General features: G+C 40.5%; 1 protein-coding gene across 6 annotated transcripts in view; it reads right to left on the minus strand.

Moving 5' to 3' along the window:
• The window catches only part of hdac9b (histone deacetylase 9b), a 38,829-nt gene that overhangs the window by 7,234 nt on the left and 7,401 nt on the right, over positions 1-24,194 (minus strand). For 3 of the 6 annotated variants that reach the window (XM_037075670.1, XM_037075668.1, XM_037075667.1), the window contains 5 exons: positions 7,751-7,989; positions 7,240-7,417; positions 5,578-5,710; positions 5,346-5,467; positions 243-374 (listed from right to left, as the gene is read on the minus strand). In XM_037075670.1, the coding sequence (XP_036931565.1) occupies positions 243-374; positions 5,346-5,467; positions 5,578-5,710; positions 7,240-7,417; positions 7,751-7,921 (736 nt within the window). In that variant the 5' untranslated portion in view covers positions 7,922-7,989. Of the gene's footprint in view, positions 1-242; positions 375-5,345; positions 5,468-5,577; positions 5,711-7,239; positions 7,418-7,750; positions 7,990-15,441; positions 15,709-15,733; positions 16,228-24,194 lie in introns of those variants that run through there. The other 3 variants (XM_037075666.1, XM_037075665.1, XM_037075669.1) reach the window with 3 other exon arrangements.

Genomic DNA, 24,194 nt, shown 5'->3' on the forward strand with positions numbered 1-24,194 from the left:
GTACAGTCATGGTTGCCTGATTACGATGGTCTTTTTTGCATGAAAGTGTAATGACCATAATATATGCTCTGCAAAATGGCTGATTGTTATGCAGCTCTGCAATAATAACACTAATTTATAGGCCCGTATTATTTTCAGAGAACACTTTGAACACCGAATAATAAGATGTAGACGATTTTCTGCACATGTTGTACCAGGGAGAAAATAAGACCATTCAACATATGGCCAGCAGTATTACATACCCATAAGCTCCAGAGCTCTCTTCTTATAAGGGGTCATGATGTTTCCATCTCTTCTCTTGAGCATCGGGCTACTCCTCCTCTCTGCTACCTTCTGCTTCAGTCTGGATCGTACCTTCAGGTTGGGCTCAGAGGCTGAAAAAGAAAAATAAGGAACAGATTTTTCTCAGATTTGTCAGACAGCATGCTTTAATGCTGCCTGAGTTGAATGAATCTTATCAAAGAAAACATAACACCATAAAGTAAGAGGAAACTCAAAGAGAAATAAAGAGACTATAAATCAGATAAAAAGTAAGCAATGTTGTCACACTTCGACATGTTACAATTTCAGTTTGACTGAAATTCAGAGCAGGTTTCAGATAAATTAAATGAGTCAGGATTGGGCCCATTTCCACCTCATCTGGGTTAAATTAGGTTGAGCAACACACAGGCTCTAAGTGAAATAGTCCGCTACCTGCCGCCCTGGTGACCACAGTCTGATACAGTAGCAACAGTTAAACTAACACAAAAACATGGCAGATGTTTCAGGCTCCCCACACCCCCTCCTCCTAATGCAAAACAGAGATACCCAAATACACAGTCCGAACTCTCACTCACACACAGCTTGGCCTGAACTGATCCAGACTCACAAATCCAGTCCATCAGTGTTGACAGAAATGCTGACATAATATTCTTCACAATAGACATATTGCTTTTAAACTTTTCAGCTAGTATTAATGATGGATTTTAGGACAAAAACTACCACATTTAGTCAGGGTAGATTTACTGAGCATGAAGCCATTTTCCAGGAATGCCCTCCACCACACTCATGCTGTTACACACATGATGATTGCCATCCTTAAGTACCAAAACAAAGCCAAGTTTGAATTGTTTTCAAATGCAAATTAAGCAATTTATGGTGCTAGGGGTCCCTCAGTCAAAACCATGACAACAAAGACAGTCTGACTGCATCATGAAGTAGCATGGGATTGTGGGAGCTTGTTGTCATTATTGTTAGACTACCACAATTACTGATAAAATACATATTGTGTCTTTAAAAGCTGAACATAGTGAGGAGTATTATTATTGCAAAGATTATTATGTTCTTTATTTTCCATCTAATTTATGATAATTTATTGTAAGATTGTATTATAGGGTGTGAATCCTGCACAATACCTATATATTCAAAGTATAATAAAGGCTAATGAGTCTCTTGCTAAAGTGAAAAGTTACATTAGATTGAAAAAAACAAAACAAAGGACATTAATAAAATCTAATTAATTACCTAACTAGTCTGGAAATGTGTGTGGCACAGTTTAGACTATACAAAGATTACATAATCTATCACAAGGGATATAAAGCAGAGGTTGAATCCAGGCAAGGACGTGATTGTAAAGGAATCAGTTATGTGAACACAAGTAAATGCTTTTGTCTCTGACTGTTGAGTCATGGCTCTGTCTTGATACAGTGACAGTGACTCACTGGGTCAGCATGTATAATGTAGACTTCCCATCAACCCGTTGGATATTGAATCCCACAGCCAGCCTTACACACTCAAATAAACAAGCAGAATAGATAAGCTGGTCCTTTGACTGAAAGCCATAGCACAAAGCTGTATTGAAGTTATGTAAACTGCCTGTTACACAATAGCCAACCTGTTTCAATTATTTAGCTCGGATCAATAATTAAATAGGTCTTTTGCAATGTGTACAACATACAGCTATACATATTGAAGTGGGGCTATGACGTGGGAGAACTGCAGGGAGGGAAGACGGAGAGACGATGGGGGGCACAGCTAGGAGAGCAGGCCAGATGCTGCTATTTCTGGCTTTTGTCAAAAGCAGCAAAACCCTCTTCCCTAATATGTGGCGCAGACCTCTAATCCTGTGGGTGTGAGGTAGAATGAAAGAGAGCGAGGGAGGACGAAAAGGAGGCAGGAGAGATAAATGGAGAGAAAACGCTGTTGGGAGTCGTATGAATCTGCTTCACGCCCTGCTGCCTTGATTGCTTTCTATTTTTACACGCTGCTGCCACCAAGCTACGCATCCCAATTGGTCGCCACGGGAACGCCAGACAGCAGCAAGGGAACAAACACTTTCTCACTGGTCTCTATGGAAAAAAGAAAAAAGGGCCTCAGTGCACCATGCAACAGGAGGCAATGATGGCAGCGGCAAAGCATGTGCACAGAACACCTGGGACACCTCTGCTCCGGATTCTCAGTTAATGAAAACACACAGTAATGGCTGCAATGTACGAGAGTCATAAAACAATCACATTATTACATATGGAAGTGACGGTGCAAGGCGAGTGGCTTTGCAAGTGAATGTGTTTTATTATCTCCACTTGATCAGAATTTTAACTGTGCTGTCACCATGAGTGCCTATGTGGACCTGGACAGATGGCTGAGGTGTGTGCTCTGTAACATAAGGCGGCCTGCTTCACATTTTGCCTGACATTCTAGTTTAGACTGATGCTGATGTTGATCAATCCCTGCAATGCTTATTGGCTGTAGGGCTGCAAGTAATGATAATTTGCATTGACAAGTAGTCTGCCAATTATTTCCTTGATTAATCAATTAATTGTTTGGTCTATGGCCAATGCCAAAGATGAAGTGCAGAAACTACTCACATTTAAGAGGCTGGAATTAGAAATGTTTTACTTTTCTTTAACTAATTATAAAAATAGTTAGTGATAATTTAATAGTTGACAACCAAGCTGTCAATCTTTGGAGTTCTAATTGGTTCCATCAACAACATAAACTTTAAAACCAAAAAATCCCATGCCAGAAGATCTACAAGTTCAGTTCTTTCACGTTTCTGAATGACAACATCAGACAATATTCTTCTGAGTTTCTATAACCACTTCACCTGCTTGGGCTTCACAGTTTTACCTTTGCGAGATTATTTTAGAAAATCTTCTTGCAGCTGCTGAATGCACACATTTGGTAACTGGGTCAAGACCAGAGAGGGTGTTGCACTTCTTACTGCTAAGCTGCAACTATTCTTGCCACAGACTATCGCGTGGCCTCGGTCCAGTCTATTCTAGTCCCTGGAAGTGAAACAAAGAGGATGTATACTAAGTAAACAAGTTAATCACGTGAAATTCTTTCGACTACTAAAATAAAGTCAAGGGCATTGCGGCTATTCTGTATTTATATTAGGATACCTAACAGTCCAAATCAAAGCTGTTCTTTTGTGGGATATTTAGAGGACTGCAAGACTGTCTCTCTCTCAGATTATGTATTTGTATTGTTGCTACGCTGTCCAATTTTATCTCAGGGGTTTTCCAAAACATATGATCACTTTGAGTGTGTACTTGTTAGTTCTTCTTTTCAAAAATTCAATCCTATATATATATATATATATATATATATATATATATATATATATATATATATATATATATATATATATATATATATATATATATATATATATACATACACACACACACACAAAACATGCACATCATCAACCTCATTGTGAACCTCAGCCCTCTGGCCAAGTGAAGCTGTAGGGAGTCTCAACTTGGAGTATTCGAGTCATCTCCACTTTGTTTTTCAGAGAGCTATCTTTGCTTAAACAAACAGTCCTGTCGAGGTTCATCCAGCCTGTGCCCGCCTTAACTCGGCAACACCTGCCAATCAGCTATCAGTGACAGCCAGTGGCTCGGGGAACAACACTACCTTTGTGTGTCCCCCTCGGGTGCCAAGCTCTCAGAGGACTTTAATGAAGACAGACAGGAAGTGGGGGAGGAAGGCCTAAGCAGGAAATGACCACATATAGATTCAGGAATCCAAAGGGCAAGAAATAGTTTCATCAGTGCAGGACAGCCATCAGAGAGTCAGGCACAGGAATGAGGAGACGATTTAACCATGAATTAAAGGATGAAAATGTCACGCTTGAACAGCTGAGACTGAAATTGTATCCCTCTAGTCATTTGTTTAAACTTGCCTTTTTGTATTCATAGTAAAAGACACACGATGCTACCATAAAAGGTTACTCTGTTATTTTTCAAAAACTGTCTTAAACTGGTTATTACATTTGTAAGACAACTCTTTACCTTCTGTGTCTTAAGGCATGAGCCAAAGATGTAAATATATATTCAAAAGAGGTACTTCTCTGTTCGTATGGTATAATTTAAAGAGATCTTCAGAGTTTTCATTTACCTTTATTTATTCTTGCCATGCAGTGACTTTATTTACCAGATTTAATTCCTTTGCCTGATCTCTAAATTGTGTATACACGCAACTTGACAGGCCTACAGTTAAATAACTCAACAAGTATAATTGTTTTCCAATGTAATTAAAAGAGACACAGAGGGGAAAAGAACATAATGTAATTTGGTGACCTCATTGGCGAATTATGAAGTTTTTAGCTTGGCGAGCACTTGTGCTCGTGCAAACCAAGAGGCAGGAATGACTCTTATTTACACAGCCATCCCCAAAGGGTTCCTCAAACTTTAAACCAACAAACCCGAGCTGCCTTTTTGGTGGGAACCTGTGTCTTTTCAAAATAGTTTTTAAAGCCAATAACTCAGGAGAAATTAATGTGCTTAATTCTCCCATTTACCACTAAACAGCTCAAAGAGGCTTTGGAACTTGGTTTGTTATTGTAACATAGGGGCAAATGTGGTTCCTTTTAAATAATGGCAAGTTAATTTCAGTACAAATAACAGTAATTAAATTTTAAACTTGTAAAGTGAATACTTACAGGTAAACTGTGTTGTTGGCTGTGTTCAGCTGTTGTATTTTGGTGTAATATAAATAGGAATGAGGAAGGATTAAGTTGCTTTTCTGGCATGGGTCACTTCTTATGAAAGTTCTGTGTTGAGCCCTTGGGGGACGAGGAGGAGGTGCTCGGGTCATAATGAGCCTAACTGATGTTATTAACAGCTCATCAGCAATGTCAGGAAATACTCAATGGGTATACTGACCTCTTGATTGAGAAAAGTCAAAAAGACACTCAATGTTTTAATAACCCAATGTAGTGAAAGGCAAATTACTAATACAAGGCACACTGAGGTCTTTTTATCTAGCTGTCTGTGAGATTTATGTATGCATGTATATATATATATATATATTAGCATTTTTATGTCTGTGATGTGTGTGTATGCAAATTAACAAACCTGTCTTCCTCAAGGGGAAGTCGTCCTTGCTCTCTATGGGTGATGGCAGTGTATACTGGCAGGTGGGGGATGTGCCGCCAAGAGGAGGAGAGCTTTGGTCCAATGATGTGTGGTGAGAGGACCTGATTAAGAGACAGTGATATGATGATGTACATTCTGTTTCTATCAATTAAATTATAGTATCTATAAATGTATTACATTATGTCCAACTCAAACAATAGAAAATACTCACGTGTACCAGAGTTTTGGGTGCTGGATGAAAGAATGATTGACTCCATTACTGGTAGGGTCCTTTGCTGATTTGCTTAACAGAAACTCTTGGAGTTTCTGCTTCACCTCGGTACTTGCCACTGCACCTGTGAGACCAAAAGACGGAACCAAAGGGATTGGGGTCACCCTAGGGTGTTGACTAGTGATGTATTCATACTTAGAAAATATTCCAAATCAAAATGTAACCCTATTGTAACTTGTACATTTAATTTCCTGTCTTTTAAAATATTCCTTCAGTTCACTTATGCAGGAAGATCTCCCCCTAGTGGTCAAAGAGCACTGTATTAGTTTCAAGCTGCTGAAGTGATACTGCAGAGAGATGTTCTTTCTCATTGGAGGGTTACAGTTGCAGGACACAGTTTCAAATTACGTGACCTGACAAAGTCATAAATCTACTCTATTATTAGCTATAAGGTATAAACAGAAACGAAACACTATAGCTGAGGCTATTTTCATCATGTTATTCAAAGACATTTTCTCCTAAATCCTAAGCTTAAATGTCACTGGCCAAGCTTATGTCATCAGTTGGATCTACTCGTTAAGTGCCATGTCATCATCATCATCATCATACTATAATATTTTACTTTATCTGATGATGAAATTAAAGTATATTTTACAGAATTTGCTTTTTTCTTATCCCATTTTATTTTTTTTATTTTTAATTTTGCTATTTTATTACTGTATCTGTAAGTCATTATCATTATCATTATTATCTTTAGTTCCTTATTGTGACTTCCTGATTACATGAAGTATGTCGAATTTCAACTTTAAAATGCGTCTTGTTCCATAGCATCTTCCCGGACAATTACATCTTATATTCAGAAACTGTGTCACAGTAACATAACAGTTTGCCCTGTTTATGAACAGCAATTCAGCATCATGTAGTGAGAACAATATCCTACGCATTAAGTTTTAACCTTTGCATGCCATTAATCCTGGTAAGTAAAAGGAGGTGGTCTTCAAGGGTTGCTTCACTGAACCAACAAAAACATATTTTCTTACTTTCAGCACTTGCCAGATAGTTCTTGCTTAAAAGATATCTGCATCTGCTGTCAACTCATGCCAATGAAAAAAATATTTAAACACTACAGCTTCTAATACTATAGGTAAATACATAGGTGTGGACCCCCGGATATTCATGTTACAACAGCAGATGGAGATCTAAATAAACAATTTAACATCAGGCTAAGGATTCCTTCAAGCCAGGCGGCATATAAATACAGCAATTAAAAGCAGCAATTTAAAACATTTCTTTTAATACAATAAAATATAATTGTATGGCTAAAGTTATGGTAAAATGCCTACAAAGGAGCCCTACTGTAATCCTGTAACATGACATGAGGGCCATGATTCTAGTAAAAATTATGATTACAGAACATGTAGTGTGAGTATTTCCCCCGTAACTGGAGCATTTAGCTGCAGTAAAGCATTCATATCCAGCTGTTATAAGTATATTTTGCTTTGATGCCACTCTAAGGTAATGCATAAAAAAAAAAAAATATTGAAATGGGTGAGGGTTGGGATTACAGGGTCTCCCGCTTGCTTTCGCCTGGGGCCCTCTAAATGACTTATATCCGCCCTTGATGGTAAAGAGATGGTGATGATGACGGTGTTGAGCTCTTACTCTCTCGAGAGCGCTCCTTGCCCCTGAGGATCAGGCTGGAAACATGCTGCTCTCGCCGATGTCTCTCCTGCTCCTTCTCCTGCTGGTTCTGCTGCTGTTGCTGCTGCTGCTGCTCCAGACGACGCTCCTTCTCTGCAAGTTCCTGCTGCTGTTTCATGGCCTGGAGCTCCTGCTGGAGCTGAGAAGTCAGCAGAGCACACTGATAAATATGTTTTCACAATGACAGTGGCTTATGATAAATTCTGCAGTTTCTGTTTTGCTGTGATAGAATTAACTGTATTTGTCTGCAAAAACAAAACTCACACTGTTCTATAATGTATTGCTTTACACTCCTAGTCTTGCTGTGCTGAGCTGTCTCTCCTTTTCTGAACTTCTGTTTTCCTGAGCTACAATGTTTTCTAATGATCTGCAATATGCCGTGCTGTGTTGTGCTCGTCTCTGTTGTACACTGTGGTGCCATTGTGCACACTGCTGCACCGTCCTCTATAGAACTGTTTAGTGCAATGCTGACCTTGAGGTGCTCCTGGAGCTGAGCCTGGTGCTGACGGGTCAACTTCTCATGCTGCTTCTGGAACTCGCTGATTAGTAGCTGTTTCTGGATCTGCTGCTGCTTCTGAATGAGGAGCAGCTCTTGCTGCAGCTGCCTCTCCCACAGTCCCGGGTCCGAGCCTGGCCCCAGCATTCTCAGGTCAGTGCGCAGGTCCAATGGAGATAAAGGCTCAGCCAATGGCACGTCTGACTTAATGTCCACTGTGGCCCACAAAGGGGAGACCAGAGAAAATGAAAGAGAACAAGAGCTTTGTCAACTTGTTCCTTGATTACACTTTATATCAATTCAAATCATAAAACCAAAGGCAGCTGTGTATAGTACAGCAGCAAATAGAGTTACAAATGACAGAAAAAATTAGGATTCCAAAAATGTCAGAGTTTTAAAAATGAAAAAAATAAAGCATGAGAGAACAGGAAGGGTTAGAAATGAGGAGCAGAGTTTTTCTCTCTCGTGATCCTCAGAAACCTGCAATTATAATAGTTTCTATAAACAAACATGAGATCACATCCGTCAGAGTCTACTGGGAGCAGCTGTGTAACAGACTCAATGGACATTTGGCACGTAATGTTGACGTGGTAATTTAAAGTATTTACATAAATCCTATCTTCTCACTGTTTGAAAATAAAGAGAGTCCCTCTCCCGTCTCTACTACAACATCATGCAGATATCTCTTAACAAAAAAGACTGAAGGCGAAGTAGTTTGTGAGCCTGGAAGCTGTGCGTGTTTGTGAATTCATGTTCCTGTGATCTTTTCATCTCTGTTCTTGAGTACGAATGCTGTGATGTGTGTAAGATCTGCCTTTGTCTTTGACAACTACCACTATTATAAGTAATTGCCAGATACAAAGAAGAGGGCATCCCTTTGGTCTCTGAGCTCTATATATAGGATGTTCCACAGAGAAAATCGATTCCCAGTTAAGAACATAGAGACAAGACAAGGCTACTTCATTCTCTCTAGTCCATAGAGGGTGATTAGTAATTGTACCGTATTTTGCTTTTTATTCTTCTGTCTTCATCCACAATCCTCTATCTAACTGAATCCTGGCAACCACTGCAAATATGTTTTTTCCTAAAGAATTACTTATTAGGTATTTAATGATGTATCTACGCCTATAGTTGATCACTAACTGATTAAATAAAAATGTCAAAACATTGGGAAGAAAAATTACATTTTAGTTATGCTGATCATGATGTGACATTCAAGGAAGGGTACACATTGTCCGGACTGTATAATGTCCTTTCCATTTTGAGACCTGACTAATATTCAAACCTACTTAAAATTCTAGTGGCTGGAGGGAGATTTATTGAGTGCATTCATTGCAATAATCTTCTCAAGGGTCACATTTGAGGCAAACAAATACAGGCAATGTTACTGCACCACCTGTTCTTTGGAAGTATGTGTGAAAACTATGATACAATTTATAGGTTCACATAAATAATCTTGTGCTGGTCCTGTTGTGCTTTATCCTCATTAACTAAAACGAAATGCCAATTAAAAAAAAGGAGTTTAAAGCTGCCAAGAGAAGCAGTCTACAGTAGCCATCAATGAAGAAGCAGTGCCCTCCTGTTCACTGATGCTGTGAAGCTCACTGGCGCCCATTTGTTTTGTCATGTAGCCTGTTTTTCATTGCCACCATTCCATGTGTATGCGGCGGTGATGATTATAAATAGAAACATAAAAGCAAGTGGCGCAATCCTGGTCTGTGACAACCCCCACACCCTAGTATCCACCACCCTAACTTGCCGCTGCCATGGCAACGCTGGCGACGTAATTATGTCTCCCCATCCTGCAGATATCGAGTCTCACTGCATGTCATCTCCTGCCTACAGTGGCAATGTGACATGTTGACTATTATATCAGCCTTTCAGCTCTTATATAAGTAAGGAGTCCCCACCAGACAGAGACAGAGAGGAAAGCATTACAAAACCCTCCAACACACACACACACACACACACAAACACACACCATAGAGATTCAATGTCTAAATGATAGCTTGTCTTAAAACATGTTCAAAGAGTAAAGACAGCTAGAGGGGACCCCCGTGCTGTAATTTTTCTCTGTGTTCTAAAAACAGCTCCAATCAGATGACAGCAAGGAGGGCAGCGGCTCAGCAGGCACCTGTAGAACAGACCCATCTCTCCTGACAGGGAATATTAATCTTAGCTTCTAAGTACTTGACAAAGGACTCTTGTAGCGGGCGCTGTTCCAGGGGCAGCCGAGAACCTGTGAACCCTTGAAGGGGCTCAGAGAATCAGACAGCCTTAGTGCTACTTTTGCCTAATGGACCTAAATATAGCAACAACAAAAAAACACACCTGCTGCCTGGGAGTATTCACCACTGAGATATCTAATTAATCTCATATTTCATTCTGTACCCTTACTGTGACTGACATTAAGGATCTCACTTTGATCAGCACATCAAGCAGAGCCTCCATCAGAAAATCTGACAGTGGTTTAACAGGATGGGAAGGGGAGAGGGGGAGGAGGAGGAGGAGGAGGAGGAGGAGGAGGAGGAGGAGGAGGAGGAGGAGGAGGAGGAGGAGGAGGAGGAGGAGGAGGAGGAGTGTGAAAGCTTAAGCCACCTTTGATAACCAAGGCTGTATGAAATGGCCCTTGAGGAAACCGCAAACAGCCTCATGTGCCTGTTCTGCTCTTGTCCACTGTGTCGGCAAGAATAGTGCCGGATGGAATGATGCTGTAGAGGGAATATAATAAGGTCCTTAAGGTAGGTAAGCATTGTTCCAGCTCTGTTGAAGCCTGTGACTTATTTGAAACTATTATATTTTATTATGTGTGCTTATCGAAACAGAGAAAATGTCACAATGTGCCTCTATCCGCGTACTTTACTCAACCACAGAATACATTAGACCTACTGCCATGAATTTACATCTGATATATTTACACAAAATGCACCCTGAAACTACAAAAAAATGAAATCTCCTGTTTCTGTACTTCAAAAATACTCCTTAGGCTGAGGAGAATACGGAACCACCAGTAACTAGGGCTAAATATAAATGCTTTTCTGAGCAGGGTCTTAATATAGACAATGTGCGAAAGACTGTCACAGTTGTGAGGCTGCCTGCTCAATTTAACACGGGCAAAAATAAAAGCGCAGTGTTGCATTTATGTACGTTTCGGGTCACTTTTTAAATGATCGGCTGCAAAGAAGTGCCTGCCACTTCTGGTTTGGTTGTCCTATAGAGACATAGGCGCTTATGACCCATGATATGAATACCTCACTTTCGGGAAAGTGAGGTGCCTTCTGATTGGATGAAAGTGCACAGAAGTGTCTCTAGGCACTGGTAAACAAGAGATTTATGAATGACAGGTCCCAAATTTGTTTTTAGCACAAGGGAGCAACAAGCACCCTGCCCCATGCCCAAATTCCTCCCTGTGGAGGGCCTGCCAAGGGGGATAGGGTGACTCATTGCCTGTGGCCACACTCCCACTGCAGCGTCGCACCGCGAGTGTCCCCAAAGTGTTTATTTCTATAACCGATCTGCCTCTCATTAGCCTTGCTGGTGGTCAGAGTGACAATCACAGCTTTAATTTGAGATGTTAGATGGCTGTCTTTTTTTTTTTTGCATCAGGCCACATTAGCAGGCTTCCCACCCCGAAGATAGAATAGACACACATCACCCGCAACATTACTATTGCATGTGAGGAGTCTGAAATACATAGATAGAAAGAGTAAAGATAAAGTCATTATGCAGCCTTAAGTTGGAGTTAAAAGTACGTAGTTAAAAGTAAGTAAGTTTTCAAAAGCCCCTTGACATTTCAGTGTAATCTTTTTTTCACCCCATGAGCACATCAGCTGACAACTAACGTGAGAGTTATTAACATTGTAAACACCACCAGCTGAATATAAAAAGTACAGCTATTTTTAAACCTTAACAAGTTAGTTTGCACCTACAGGTGCCTTTGGTGTCACTGAATAATCATATTTAGATTTGATCTGGTTAAATACTGCTTTAACACTCCAAACACATTGTTTAGTGCTGATAGGTATGTGTGGATAAACAAATTAACAGCTTCACTTCTTGTTAAAGGTGTCCTGTACAGTTTTCCTGTATAAAAGCAAAGGTGAAGTTTAAATTCACTGTTACTAACCCAAACTAATTATGTATTCTTAAGGTCTAACACATGTTTCTAATGCATTTCCCTCCTCATTAAAAAGCTACAAAGGCAATAAAAGTATTTAAAATCCTGTATTGTTTGTGTCAGTGTTTACTGTTTAGAATTCTTCTACCTTGATTTTTGTAACCTATTGATCAGGTTACACCATTAGTAGGACTGTGTACTGAGCCACCAGTGAGACATACAACACAGGGAAATTCACATAGAGTCAAAAACTTTTGACTGTTATTAAAATATAAGTTTGTTCAAGCAATTAACTTCAGCAGGATTTTTCTTCTGCTTCTTCTTCTTATTATTATTATTATTATCATTATTATCATTATCATTAACAAAATGCAAATATTGCATATGCTCTGTGAAAGTTTATACGACAAAACATTACATTAAACATTAAATTTACTGATGCTAATATTGCTGTTGCAGCTTAGAAAGAACATAAAAAGTTAAAGCAACACTTGAATCAAAAATGTTTAGAGACACTGTTGAGCTGACTATTTTCATTTGTCTCAGTCTCAATCTTTTGCAAATAATCTGCATAAAAATGTATGTCAGAACTATGTTACACATGGTTTCATGTTATTATAGAGAAGCAACCTGCTTTTTACAGATTTTCCTCATAACTGCACAAAAAATCCCCAATTTCTAAAGCGCAGCACCATCACCCGCTGAAGGACCGGTGCTCCATTTGTTTTCCAGTGAAACTAGTGTGTGTAAATGATAGGTGCTGAAACCATCTTAACCCAATGCGAAACTGACTGTGGATCATCATCTTTATATAGTGTCTATTTTATTAACATGTTCTATATGAATACTTTTTTTTTATCTAAAGCAGTTTTGGCAATAAAGATAATGGCACACTTTGTGTTTACACTTGAAACATGTTGTATGTTGCATGCATTAAATGTGCACTGGAGATGGCTGCTGATCTAAATTCCCTGTCTGAAGGTATAAATAGAAGCAGAGATACAGAAGATGTTTGAGGGCAAAAATAAGCTGATGCTTGGGACTGCAATGTGGCGCTGGATCTCTCATTAAGTGCCTTGTTATTTTGAGCAGCTGGCATGTCTAAAGCAAGAAACAGGTCTTTATTTTTAAGACTCAGGCTCGTCCTTGCAGCTGAGCCAGAGCTGCGGCTTGCTGGCTATCTGCTAACAAAGTGAGCTGAGCTGAACCACCACGAGCCTTTCCCTGAAGGGAGCCAGGAGTCCAGTCGCCTCCTGTCCAGCCGTCATGCCAAACTGTCTCGCAAAACAACAACACGCAAAATGACATGAACTGAATCACTATCTAAGAAAATAAAAGGAGACTGAAGATGATTATAAGCATATCGCCCTATCAAGACATTTATATCATTATCCTATCCTCTTTGGACAACATTGGCGATAACTTAATAAAATTTGTAATAAATCAATGACAATTATTCACAGCAAAGCCTTCCAGCAGAAGAGAGCATCCCTTGCTATCACTGATAAAACGCAAGCCATATCCTCTGTTCTTCTACAAGATACATAAAGGAAAACCTGAAAGAAATATGCAAAAAAGTCTCATGTACTTTCATTTGGGCTTGATGCTCAACATGCTCTACACCTTAATATTAACAATAGCTTAATATAATAATTACTCCATTCTTATAATCAGCATCTGACAATAGCAATCGTAAAACATCTCATATTCATTTGTGTTATTTTGCGCAGTCTCTTTAGCACTTTGAATCAGCACAGTGAGGCAGCCTGAATGGATGCTGGATACAGGAGGACTTGAAAGGTGCAGCATTGTTATTGCCTGAAAGGTCCCTATTGATGGGAGCTTGTGTGATATTTTACATAATATTTTGCAGTCATGTGGAACTCATTAATTTCCCCTTGTTGAAGAGACCATCTGAGGGCCATTCTGGTCGGAACTTTGATGTTGCTGACATTAATCAAAACAAAAATGGGATCATGCGCTTTACTTTCATGTTCCACTTGAAATGTAACAGCAGAGAAGCAGAGTATCATATGTGTCAAGAGGTTTGCTCCAGAAAACAATTCACAAATAACCTTTTTGGCAGACAGGGAGACCACTTCAAACAATATTTGTGACAGAACATCAATATCCTCATTTCCTAACATTATCACACAGCTTGTGATAAATCCCAAGTGAAAGGAACCAGTCTGCTCTGCTAACAACACGTATATGACGTCCAGTTAACCCATACAAAGTCATCCTGGTGTAGCATTTCTTTTCAGACAGATAATGTTAGTCACTGTCAAGTGATTTACTACAAAGTGGAAAGAGCAAATTAAACAGGCAAATGACAGAATTCTCTATAAATATCTGTTCCAAGCCGCTGTTATATCAGGAGCATGCCGAGATGGAATGATAACGCACAGACGCCTAATCTTAGCAGGCTAATGCCATAAGCTGAAAATAACTCACCTAAGAATAGCTGACCCACAGAATAAGCAAGGAGCCCGAATTCAGGCGCTCGGTATATCTGTTGTTTGGCTCACAGGCCGCTGAGACACAAGAAGAAAGCCCTGCTCCTGTAGCCTGATAGTCAAATAACCTGCTCTATTGACAGAGATGGAATGTGTCATCCCCCTGTCATCCCCCTGTCTTATTTATAAATCTCCTCACGTTTAGCACACTGCCTCTGGATGTTTTCAGTCGCCCGTTTTTTGCTTGCCTGAAGTCAGACTATGGACAGTGTTTGGTTTTTTTTGTCTTTTGATGCAAGAGTTTTTGAGTTATCTTTGACACCAAAAATACAGACTTGACAGTCAATGCAAAACAATCTGACTGTACATTTAACATTTTGCTTGAAAGACCCAACTTCATGTTTTCCCCTCTAACTGTTGGCTAAGTGCAGTTAATGTAGTGACAACTCAAAGGTCAAAATATATTTTTCAGTAAGCGAAACACTCACATGACTCAGTCTGTACTTTCTCATTACACATGCTTCTCAGCAACCCACATGACAATGTTTTCACAGAAACACAATGCCTCAGCTCTGAGCTAATAGCCTGAGACAATTTTCACATTTTATCAATAGCCACATGCCGAAAAAAGAAATCAAAGCAAATAAGGTGTGACTCATCTTGAGTCAATACAGTGAACAGACGTTACTCATACTGATGTCAGCCGTGTACTCTTGAATTCAATTCTCAGGTCAAAAATAGAACAGTCAATGCCTGTGGTAAATGTCCTGAGAGAAACCTTTCAGTTGTCCTCCCAGTGTTTCTGTCACAGTTTTTCCTGTTCCCTGAAAAGTGCACGCTGACATGGAAGCTCGCAAAACACAACATCCCTTTCATGTTCACACTGACTCATTTCAGGCAACTACAGTATGGGAATAGTTTTAACACATTTCCTTATTTTAGTAGCAGAGCAACACTCTATGCTTGTTAGATATATTAGGACAAACAGCACTTTTTAAAGTTATCACAAGGCATCTTTTAACACAGATTAACGTAACCATCCAGCAGAGAAAGGCAAATCACAAAGCGGCGTTTCCCATCACAAGAGCAAATACCTTGATTCAGGAAGAAGTGCCTGATCCTACCACGTTGCTGTGCTGAGAAGCTTTGAGTTCTCTTTTCACACAGAATGAGAGACCGGCTGAGCGCAAAGAGTTGAGAGTACGTGAGAGGGCGAGAGAGTGACGGAGTGAATGTGTGCGAGAGAGGCACAGAAGATAGCGGAGAAGTAGGAACAGATTCAGAGATAGAGGAGGGACAGAGACTGGAATGCAAAGAGGGAGGGAAAAAAAGGGATAAAAACCGAGATTCCTCAAAAGGGGTAGAAACACCGGGCTGTATGATCACCTGAGTTGTTCATGTTGTGCATCTTGCTCTGGCTGGGGAACTGCTGGTGTCCAATGCGCCCTTCTGTTGTGGAGAAACTTGACTCGCCCTCGTAAATCGTCTGCAGCATACTCCACTCAGCGCTCAAGTCTCATTGCAAGCCTTGCGTTTCCTGTCACCAAGAGCCACCCCTCAGCCACTCAGGGGAGAGACCACGACAACAGGCAATTCTCTCCCTTCCTCTGCCTCCTCCTCTGATACACCACTCTCACTGTGGAGCAACAACACAAGCGGCACACTCTCTCTGCAGGGCTGCTACTCTCCCGGTCTCGTCCTAACACAGTTTAAGAGCAAGACGAGCAAGTCCAGCTTTCTTTTCCTATCTTGCTCTCTCCCTATTTCTATCCAGTCTGTGGCTTTTTTCCCTCCGCGGCTAAATGTCTAAGAAGAGAAAGAGAAAATGTAAAGCTGAGTTGCCAGGAAAGCCGTGTACTGTGCACCGAGCACCTCGCTGAGGCAGTAATGCAAGCCAGGGAGGGAGCAGGCTTCATTTGCATGTGAATCAACAACTGCGTGGCCCACAGGTGACAGAAATAGAACAATGGCCAGCCCTGGCTAAAAATAGGTCAGGCGAGGCGCGGGGATTGGAGCAGCATTGATGCGTTTAAAAATACCACACCAAACACAGCTGTCTTCTTCAGCTCCTGCCAGAAGGCATGTCTCCTGACTCGCTCTCTGCAGATGGAGGCTTGATCCCCCCCCCATCTCTCTCTCTTCTCTGATTTGTTGAACCAGTCTCTCTCACTCACTCTATTTATGTCTTCATTTTGTTCTCTCAGGTACATGGGTTGGAACGATCCATTTCTGCCTTGATGTGTTACAAGAAGCACATGTAAAGTTAACCTCTGCACAGTATATTTTGTGTCAAAGGTTTGTAAAAAAAGGCTGCTGGTCCTTTATGCCATTCAAAAAATATGAAGTGCAGTGTTTTTACATTTTTTTTGGCAAACGTTCTGATGATTTACTTCAACAAACACAAATGCAACAGCATTTAGGTAAAAAAAAAAAAAAAAAAAAACCTCATGTGTGAAAAACCCAACAAGATGTGTTAAGTCAAGCGAGACACCAACTGAACACTGTGTTCATTTAAGAGTGTAAGCTCACACTGCATTAGCTTAGTGTACGTGTGGGGTTCAGTGTGTATCCAGGGCAGTACTGCTACTCAGGAAGCATGCTTTCAGCTAGCCAAGGAAGCCAACTGTAAGATGCCATAACAGCATGATCGCAATTACATAAACCTCTCAAACTGTGTCACGAACACCTCTTCAGGATTACACATCCCATTTCCTTGAAACACCCTCAATACTGTGTAAAGGTGGATTTGAAAACAACAAACAAAGCCCTATAGAACACATATACATGTCAAAACACTGACTACTGAATTTTAAGCATCAAGTAGTTATGTAGTAGGACTTTTTCAATTAATATGATGTCCCAAACTGGATAAGATCCACAGTTAATATAATGTGACTGCAGCCCATAAAAGTCAAGTCAAATGTTCTATCTGACCACTGATGCAGGGTTGGGTTTGTGGCCAAGCAGCCTGTGCCTTTAAATTTTTCATCTTCCTTCATAATTTGACCTGTCCCCCAGCCAGGGGCGTGGAGCCAGCACAGCTATTTTTAGGTCCTGAGCTCTGACGACTCGGCTACAGAGACACAGAGAAGGAGTTTTACTGTGTTGTTTCAGCTGGACAAACATTTAACCCCTCGATCCTTTTATCACAGCACAACCAAGAAGCCAAGAGGGAAATACGCAGCTTGTGGGCTCCCCCCCAGACATAAAACAACTACCCATGTTTGATATTGTGCTACTTGATTATTCATAAACAGAGACAACAAACGGACTGTGCATACATTTGTTCTCAGTTCTTACTGCTTCTCTATAATCACTAAACTCTAATTAATTATCAAAATGAAAGATCTTCTCTCCCGGTCTACTCTAGCTGAGAGAATGATTTTCACAAAAATCGTCACAGAACACTGTGGAAAATCTATCCAATCTCCCCTTAGTGACACATTATAGTGCAACAGATTTAGCAAACGCCTGATCTTCGTAAATTAGTTTTGGCATTCAAGTTGGATAAGATGGTGTGAGAGATAACAAGTCTTCAAGTCCAAGGTAATGATGGCTAAAGACCCAGAGCTCCATCTGTCACAGTATCTGTCAGAGCAGGCAAGCTCTGACCCTGTGGGCCGAACTCAGCACAGACTGAGGCATAATTGATCAAAAGAGGAACTAAGGCTGTCACATGATTGACAATTAGCATGACAATGGAATCCCTATTTATATGGCACACATGACAGTGTGATTTAGTCTAAATCTTGACCAAGTCCTGAAAATAAAAGGTCAAAAAATATTTTGCAATGTTCCTGTAACTGTAAGTGTTTCCACTATTTCACAATAAAAAGAAAATACTATATGTTGCAAACTCAGAGGCTATTTTAGCCACGTAGCTCTAATCGTTCATATCTGGATTACCCCTCTCTTAAAAGCTGCAACGATTAAACGATTTGTTGCCAACTATCAAATTAAGCTTTTTTTGATAATCGATTAATTGGTTTGAGTTCTATTATAGTCAAGATTTTCTGATTGGAGCTTCATAAATGTGAGTATTTTCTAGGTTTTTACACCTCTATGAAAGTAAACTGAATAACTTGGGCTGTGGTCAAAACAAGTCATTTAAGGGATGTCATCTTGCGCTTTGGGACACAGTGATTGACATTTCGATGAATCGAGAAAATAATCTTGCATTAATTGTCAATGAAAATAATCATTAGTTGTATCCCTATTAATCAAATGTATCTTGCAAATGGTTGTTTCAGAATATTCTGCACAAGATAAACAGATCTGTACTTTATTTTGTCTTACAAATCAAACACATTAATCTGTATTTCTAAGTGAATAATTAGTTCATCCGAAAGAACCTCGGTCAACCTGCCCTACTGCTCCTATAAAAAAAGTAGACAGACATTTTAGTGGGGCATGTTACCAGCGATTAACCTACACTTTTTATTTATAACTAACTTCCTGAGGCTGATGAGGGATTGTGGGATTGGAAATAGCTCTGTCCAATAGGCAGGGTCCAGTAAACCTGCAATGTGGCAAGCCCATTATAGCTCCTACTGCGTCACTGGCGGCCTTTGTCTACTTTAGTCCTATTAAAGCATTTAAGTGTGAACGTCAGCGTCCCTGCTGGAGAGCCACTCCGCTCTGCTCTCCGGGGCCAGGGCTTGACTGTCTGTCACCTCCCTCATATCAAACACGGTCACTGTGTGTGTCTGCGTACACGCATGTGTGTATGTTTTGACATCAGAGCACAGCCATGGAGTGGGGGAACATTAGAGACGAGGGAACAAGTGGGCCAGACCAGAGAAGTGCCACTAGCACTTTCCAAATTTAAATGAAATGCTGTTATAGCCCATTTTAAAGAGCAAGAGACCAGTCAGAACACACATGTATCCACATATATTATCAATATAATATTTAATTCAACATAGTCCATTTAAATGATCTACTGGGAGAACAACGATTGAACAAAGATTTACTTCCTGCCATGGTATTTCAGCTCTTTCCACTATATTTTGAGAAACTGTGGTCAGAACTTGTTTGGCCTTGAGCTTTTTTTCTACCGAATAGGCTTACTCACATAACCACAATTACTGTACCAGTTCCAAATCAACTCCCGGGTTCTGTGGCTTAATCACCATAGCACTGCTGCCTTGTGACACACTGTGCATGATGAAACTCAGCAGGGAGTCAGACTGGAGAAGGAGGGGGTGCTGAACTTAAGTGTTGCAACAGATACAAGGGTTGGACAAACACCACTCCTTACAACTAATTTGATCCGGCAACAAAATGTTTTGTTCCCCTTAATAGCGGATGATCCGTGTGTGGGAGGGAATGAGTCAGACGTGTTTTGTTGTTTCCGTGTTCCTCTGAACTTCAAAGCCCTCATGTATCTCAGGCAGGGGTTGTCTATTGTAAACTAATCTGATCACAGGGGGACTTGTATAGTCCTCTTACATGATCTTAATTATGAGATGTTTCTCAGAATCTGTTTTACAAAAATTGAATTAATTTTGTCCTCTCTGACTTCATGCCTATTGCTTGTCTTCCTGCCTGTGTGGATGCACAGTTTCATCATGCCACCCTGGGAGGACTGTGGCGGATGTGATCATTGTCAGGTACTGATTTCTCCAGTCAGAGACGATGTTCCTCTCAGGAGAGGAGCTGCATACTAACAGCAACGTGTGACGTAACCAACCCCCTGCCTGTCCCCTGACTTTCTTCTCTCTTGTGGCTCCCTTGCCCCACAGCTCTGGGGGCAGCCCTGTTACAGGAGGGAAATTACCTCTCCACACCAATTACCTCAATGCTCGCCATCTTTCTTACATCAGCCCCTGATGAGTCACCACTGCCAACTGTGGAAAAGGTCCTCGATCAATTTAGGGAGTGAAGCCGTGGCATCACTGCTCCAGTGTCTGCATGTAGAGTACAGCATGCCCTGTTGGCAACCAAGCTCAGCCATTTTCCCTGCTAAAAGTTAAGGGTAAAGTTTTGTCACTTCAAACAGCCCACTTTCCCTCCTTTACCTTGCGGTCAGTCTCATAAAAGCACAAAGGTACTACAACTGTTGATTTGATGGTAAAATCCAATTAGTCTGTACATCTGGATGTGTTATGTGAGCATGTTTCCTCACTAATGATTTGGGCGCTCTTGCTTTTATTGGGTTACTCTGTCTGGCATCCTGTGGTATTTCCTGTTGGACTTTCAGGGTGATATAGAATGCACTTAACAGGTTGGATCAAATAACATGAAAAAGCATTTAAAGGCAGTCATGTTTGGTACTTAATCTTGACACATTGCCAACAAAGTTTATCAATGCAGCTAATAATAATAGATGTGAGAGAAACAAAATATAAAAAGACAGGGATGCTGCCATTGAAAGAGAGAGATGAATCAGCACATATCCTTAAAAGTAAAAAACCTTTCAGAGAAATGTGTTCATTTATTTGCTGTGACCTTTCTATCTGAGATGTGAAAGACAGGCTGAACCATAGGAGAGTTCCAAAAAGGCAAAAACACAATTTCAAAGCAATTTCAAAGCATTCACTTATTGTGCACTGACCTTGAGGTCAGTTTACTTTCTAACTTTGAATAGGTCCCTGATGCCGTGCCTTCATCTGCTGCCATAGGCTTTCTAAAAATAGACGTGGAGCACAAAGGCACACTGGAAACAGAGGGCAGAGCTCAGTATTTTTACTGATCAATGTGCTCATCTCTGCTGGAAACCATTGATCCACTGTTTGTATCAAATTGACCATGTTGTTGTTGTACAACTTTCACCCTACACTCTGTCATGACAAGCCCACTTTATGTCCCACTTTGTCCCCCTTGTCCAGTACCTTCTGCCAAAGCAAAACAAACTATTGATCCTCAAAAGATTTTCTAACACCAAAAGGCTTGGAATTGATTAAATCCTTTGAAAGAACATTCTTAATGTCAGCTGGCATTTTAGCAAGCTTTTAACCGCTGAACATGAGGCAGGATTCAGAGGGAACTTTTCTGCTTGAACCCACCACGTGCAGAATCATTGCATCAGTGGCTCTCAGACCTACATCACTAAAATGCCTGCAGAAGCTGAATGTCTCATCTGTATCAAACACACACACGCCCAAACAGACACATGTGACTTTGATGGAGTCCAACCAAATTTAGCTGACCTTAAAAAATCCCTGAGGGATTAATAAAAACAAAGGTTCTCTGTTCAGAGGCATCCTTCCAGGACACATCCTGCTAGTCGAGACCATTTATGAGTGGATGATCATAGCATCATCCCTCCCCCGTGCCTTGGGGTTATTATCTTAATATGATAACAAAATATGTATTTTTGGTATTACCACAGCTTTTGAGACAACGCATTTTATCAGGCTAGTTTGTCCTTTGGCAAGATACCAGCATTGTTTCAGTCACAGGAAAAGTACAGGCAGTGTTCACCCAAGTAGCAGATTTTTTTCTTTTAAAGGGACAAATCTCACTTCAGTGACCTGAATATGTTAAGCACACTTATCAAGGAAGAACCCAGCAACATAACATGATGAAAACTGTAGCTGTTTAACAACAGATTGCACTTAATGCTTGACTGCTATTCTGAATTTGTCAATGACCTTTAAAGACTCAAGAAAAGCTCCATTCATGGATTTTTAAAGGTCCGTCTAAAAGAGTGCAACAGGAAATCAAGTTTACTATGGGAAGGGTGGGCTGACGCTTATTGTCCGAGCCACTTCCACCTACGCCACCACTTTTTTACTTGACTGCAGCACAGTCACAGCACTCTCCTCCTGTGGTGTCTCAAAGGTCTCAGACGTAACAATGCCTCTGAAAAATAGCTCTTCCTCTGATTATTAAGGCAGTGCTGTGCATACCAGGAAATGCCCCCACAGTGCACCCACCACCTTTGTTACAATGGTAATGTCTGGTCTGCTCCATATGCATAAACCTGGAGGGGCTCCAGATGTATTTTTAAAAGCTTGGCCAGGGTGACCTTGAGTTTCTAGGTCTTATTACAGCATCATATTCATATACATTTTTCCACCATAGTTACAAATAAATTCAGTCTGACAAGCAACAATATTCATATGCAGTTGAAGTTTCTGGCTTATGTTACAGAAACGCCAATGTTCTACTTTTGCAATTCCTATGAGAGTGCCTACACAAGTCAAACAGCCCCCTATTTCCTTTTTCCCTTGAGAGGGAAAAGTATGGGTGAGAGTTCATCTCGCTAGTTTGGTGAGGAAACAACTGTAGTGTTACAGTTGCTTCAATCACTGATAACTTTCTGTGTGGTCTTAATACAGCTGCAACAATTACTTGATTCCATATTGACCAGTTGTTGACTATTGTATGACCATTTTCATGATCAATTAATCAATCTGAGTCAAATTTTACGGGAAAATTGTTTCTGACTGGAGCTGCTTAAATGTGAATATTTTCTGTTTTGTTTAATCCTCTATGGCAGTAAACTGAATGTCTTTGGTTTGTAGGCAAAACAAATCCTTTGAGCATGTGATCTTGGGCTTTAGGAAACACTGATCGACATGTTCGCTATTTCTGACGTTGTATAGACAAAACAACTAATCATTCAATCAGGAATGTAATTATGTTCTTACCTTAATCTACAATGTAAATAATTGTTAGTTTCAGCCCTAGGTCTTATCATTCTCTTGGCTGTCTCTCTACATTTTAGATCTGTCAAATTGCTTGGTCATGACAATAACAAAATGATGTTGCTTTGTGGTCAGCGCCATTGCATGTGTGGCAATAATGAAAACCATTCAAAATCCAAAGCCTTCTCTTTGTTTCTAGTTCTTTTCATTTGTGAGTTTCATCAGTTTAAATGAGACTGGAGAGAAGAGAAGTAACTAAGGCAGCAGGACTTGTAATTGTGGGACAGTGTCCAAGCGGGGTAAAAGCCCCTGGTGGATCCTTCAGCAACAGTGCACCCTGCAGGTTGATTAAAACAGGAACAAGAACTGAAGTAACCAGTAGAGTTGCTACAGATAACACTGTCAGCTTTCCAAAGCAAACTCCAAGGAGCAGGAAGACAAATACTCTGACACACAGCAAACACACTGCTAAGGCAACTGAACACGAGAAGAGAAAATGTTACAAAGGCACAGAGGTCCAAGGACCACAGATGCAGTTGAAATACAAACCACGACACTCACTCAGCAAACAAATACACATGCACAGACCAAGACGCACATGCACACACATACAGTCAAACACATGCACACAATTCCACAAAGCAATGCCACCATGCTGTGCTTGGGAGTGGCTGCAGCATTACTGACCTCTGCCTTTCATCTCGGATCCAGTAACCAAACTGACTGTTCAGCCCAGCCCCCTCAATAACACAGGGCCTAACAAGCTGTGGCTGTCTTTTCTATGAAGGATATTACCATAAAAAAAAACAAAGACTGTTACAGCTATGTGATCCCCTCAAAGCTGGGTGTGAAAAAACAAAAGATCACATGAAGTTCAGCACATCAGTGTTTCCTTTTTAACTTGTGAGCATGGGAAGCCCTGCCTTTGAAAAATCGAAAAACAGGCCTAAAACTGTGGGCATTCATAGCATCTTCATTCCTCTTGTTTTCTCCTGTCACTGACACAAGATGCCATTCACTGATATTATTATCTGCTTTCAAATACACCTCAAAGGCCTTGAGTAAAAAAAAAAAAAATCCACATCAATTTTCTGTTCTAAAGAGATCATGATGTAGCTTTCAAGGCTTACATTTTGTCCACAAGCTTGCTGAGGGAATACAATGGGAGCTACAAGGGAGAATTTAGAGAATGCTCTAATGTTGTCACCTCAAAGGCGGTAAAAAAAATCTGGTTTTGGAAACAGATGGTCTGG

This window comes from Acanthopagrus latus, chromosome 17, assembly GCF_904848185.1.
Source record: "Acanthopagrus latus isolate v.2019 chromosome 17, fAcaLat1.1, whole genome shotgun sequence".
In the NCBI taxonomy this organism is placed as follows: domain Eukaryota; kingdom Metazoa; phylum Chordata; class Actinopteri; order Spariformes; family Sparidae; genus Acanthopagrus; species Acanthopagrus latus.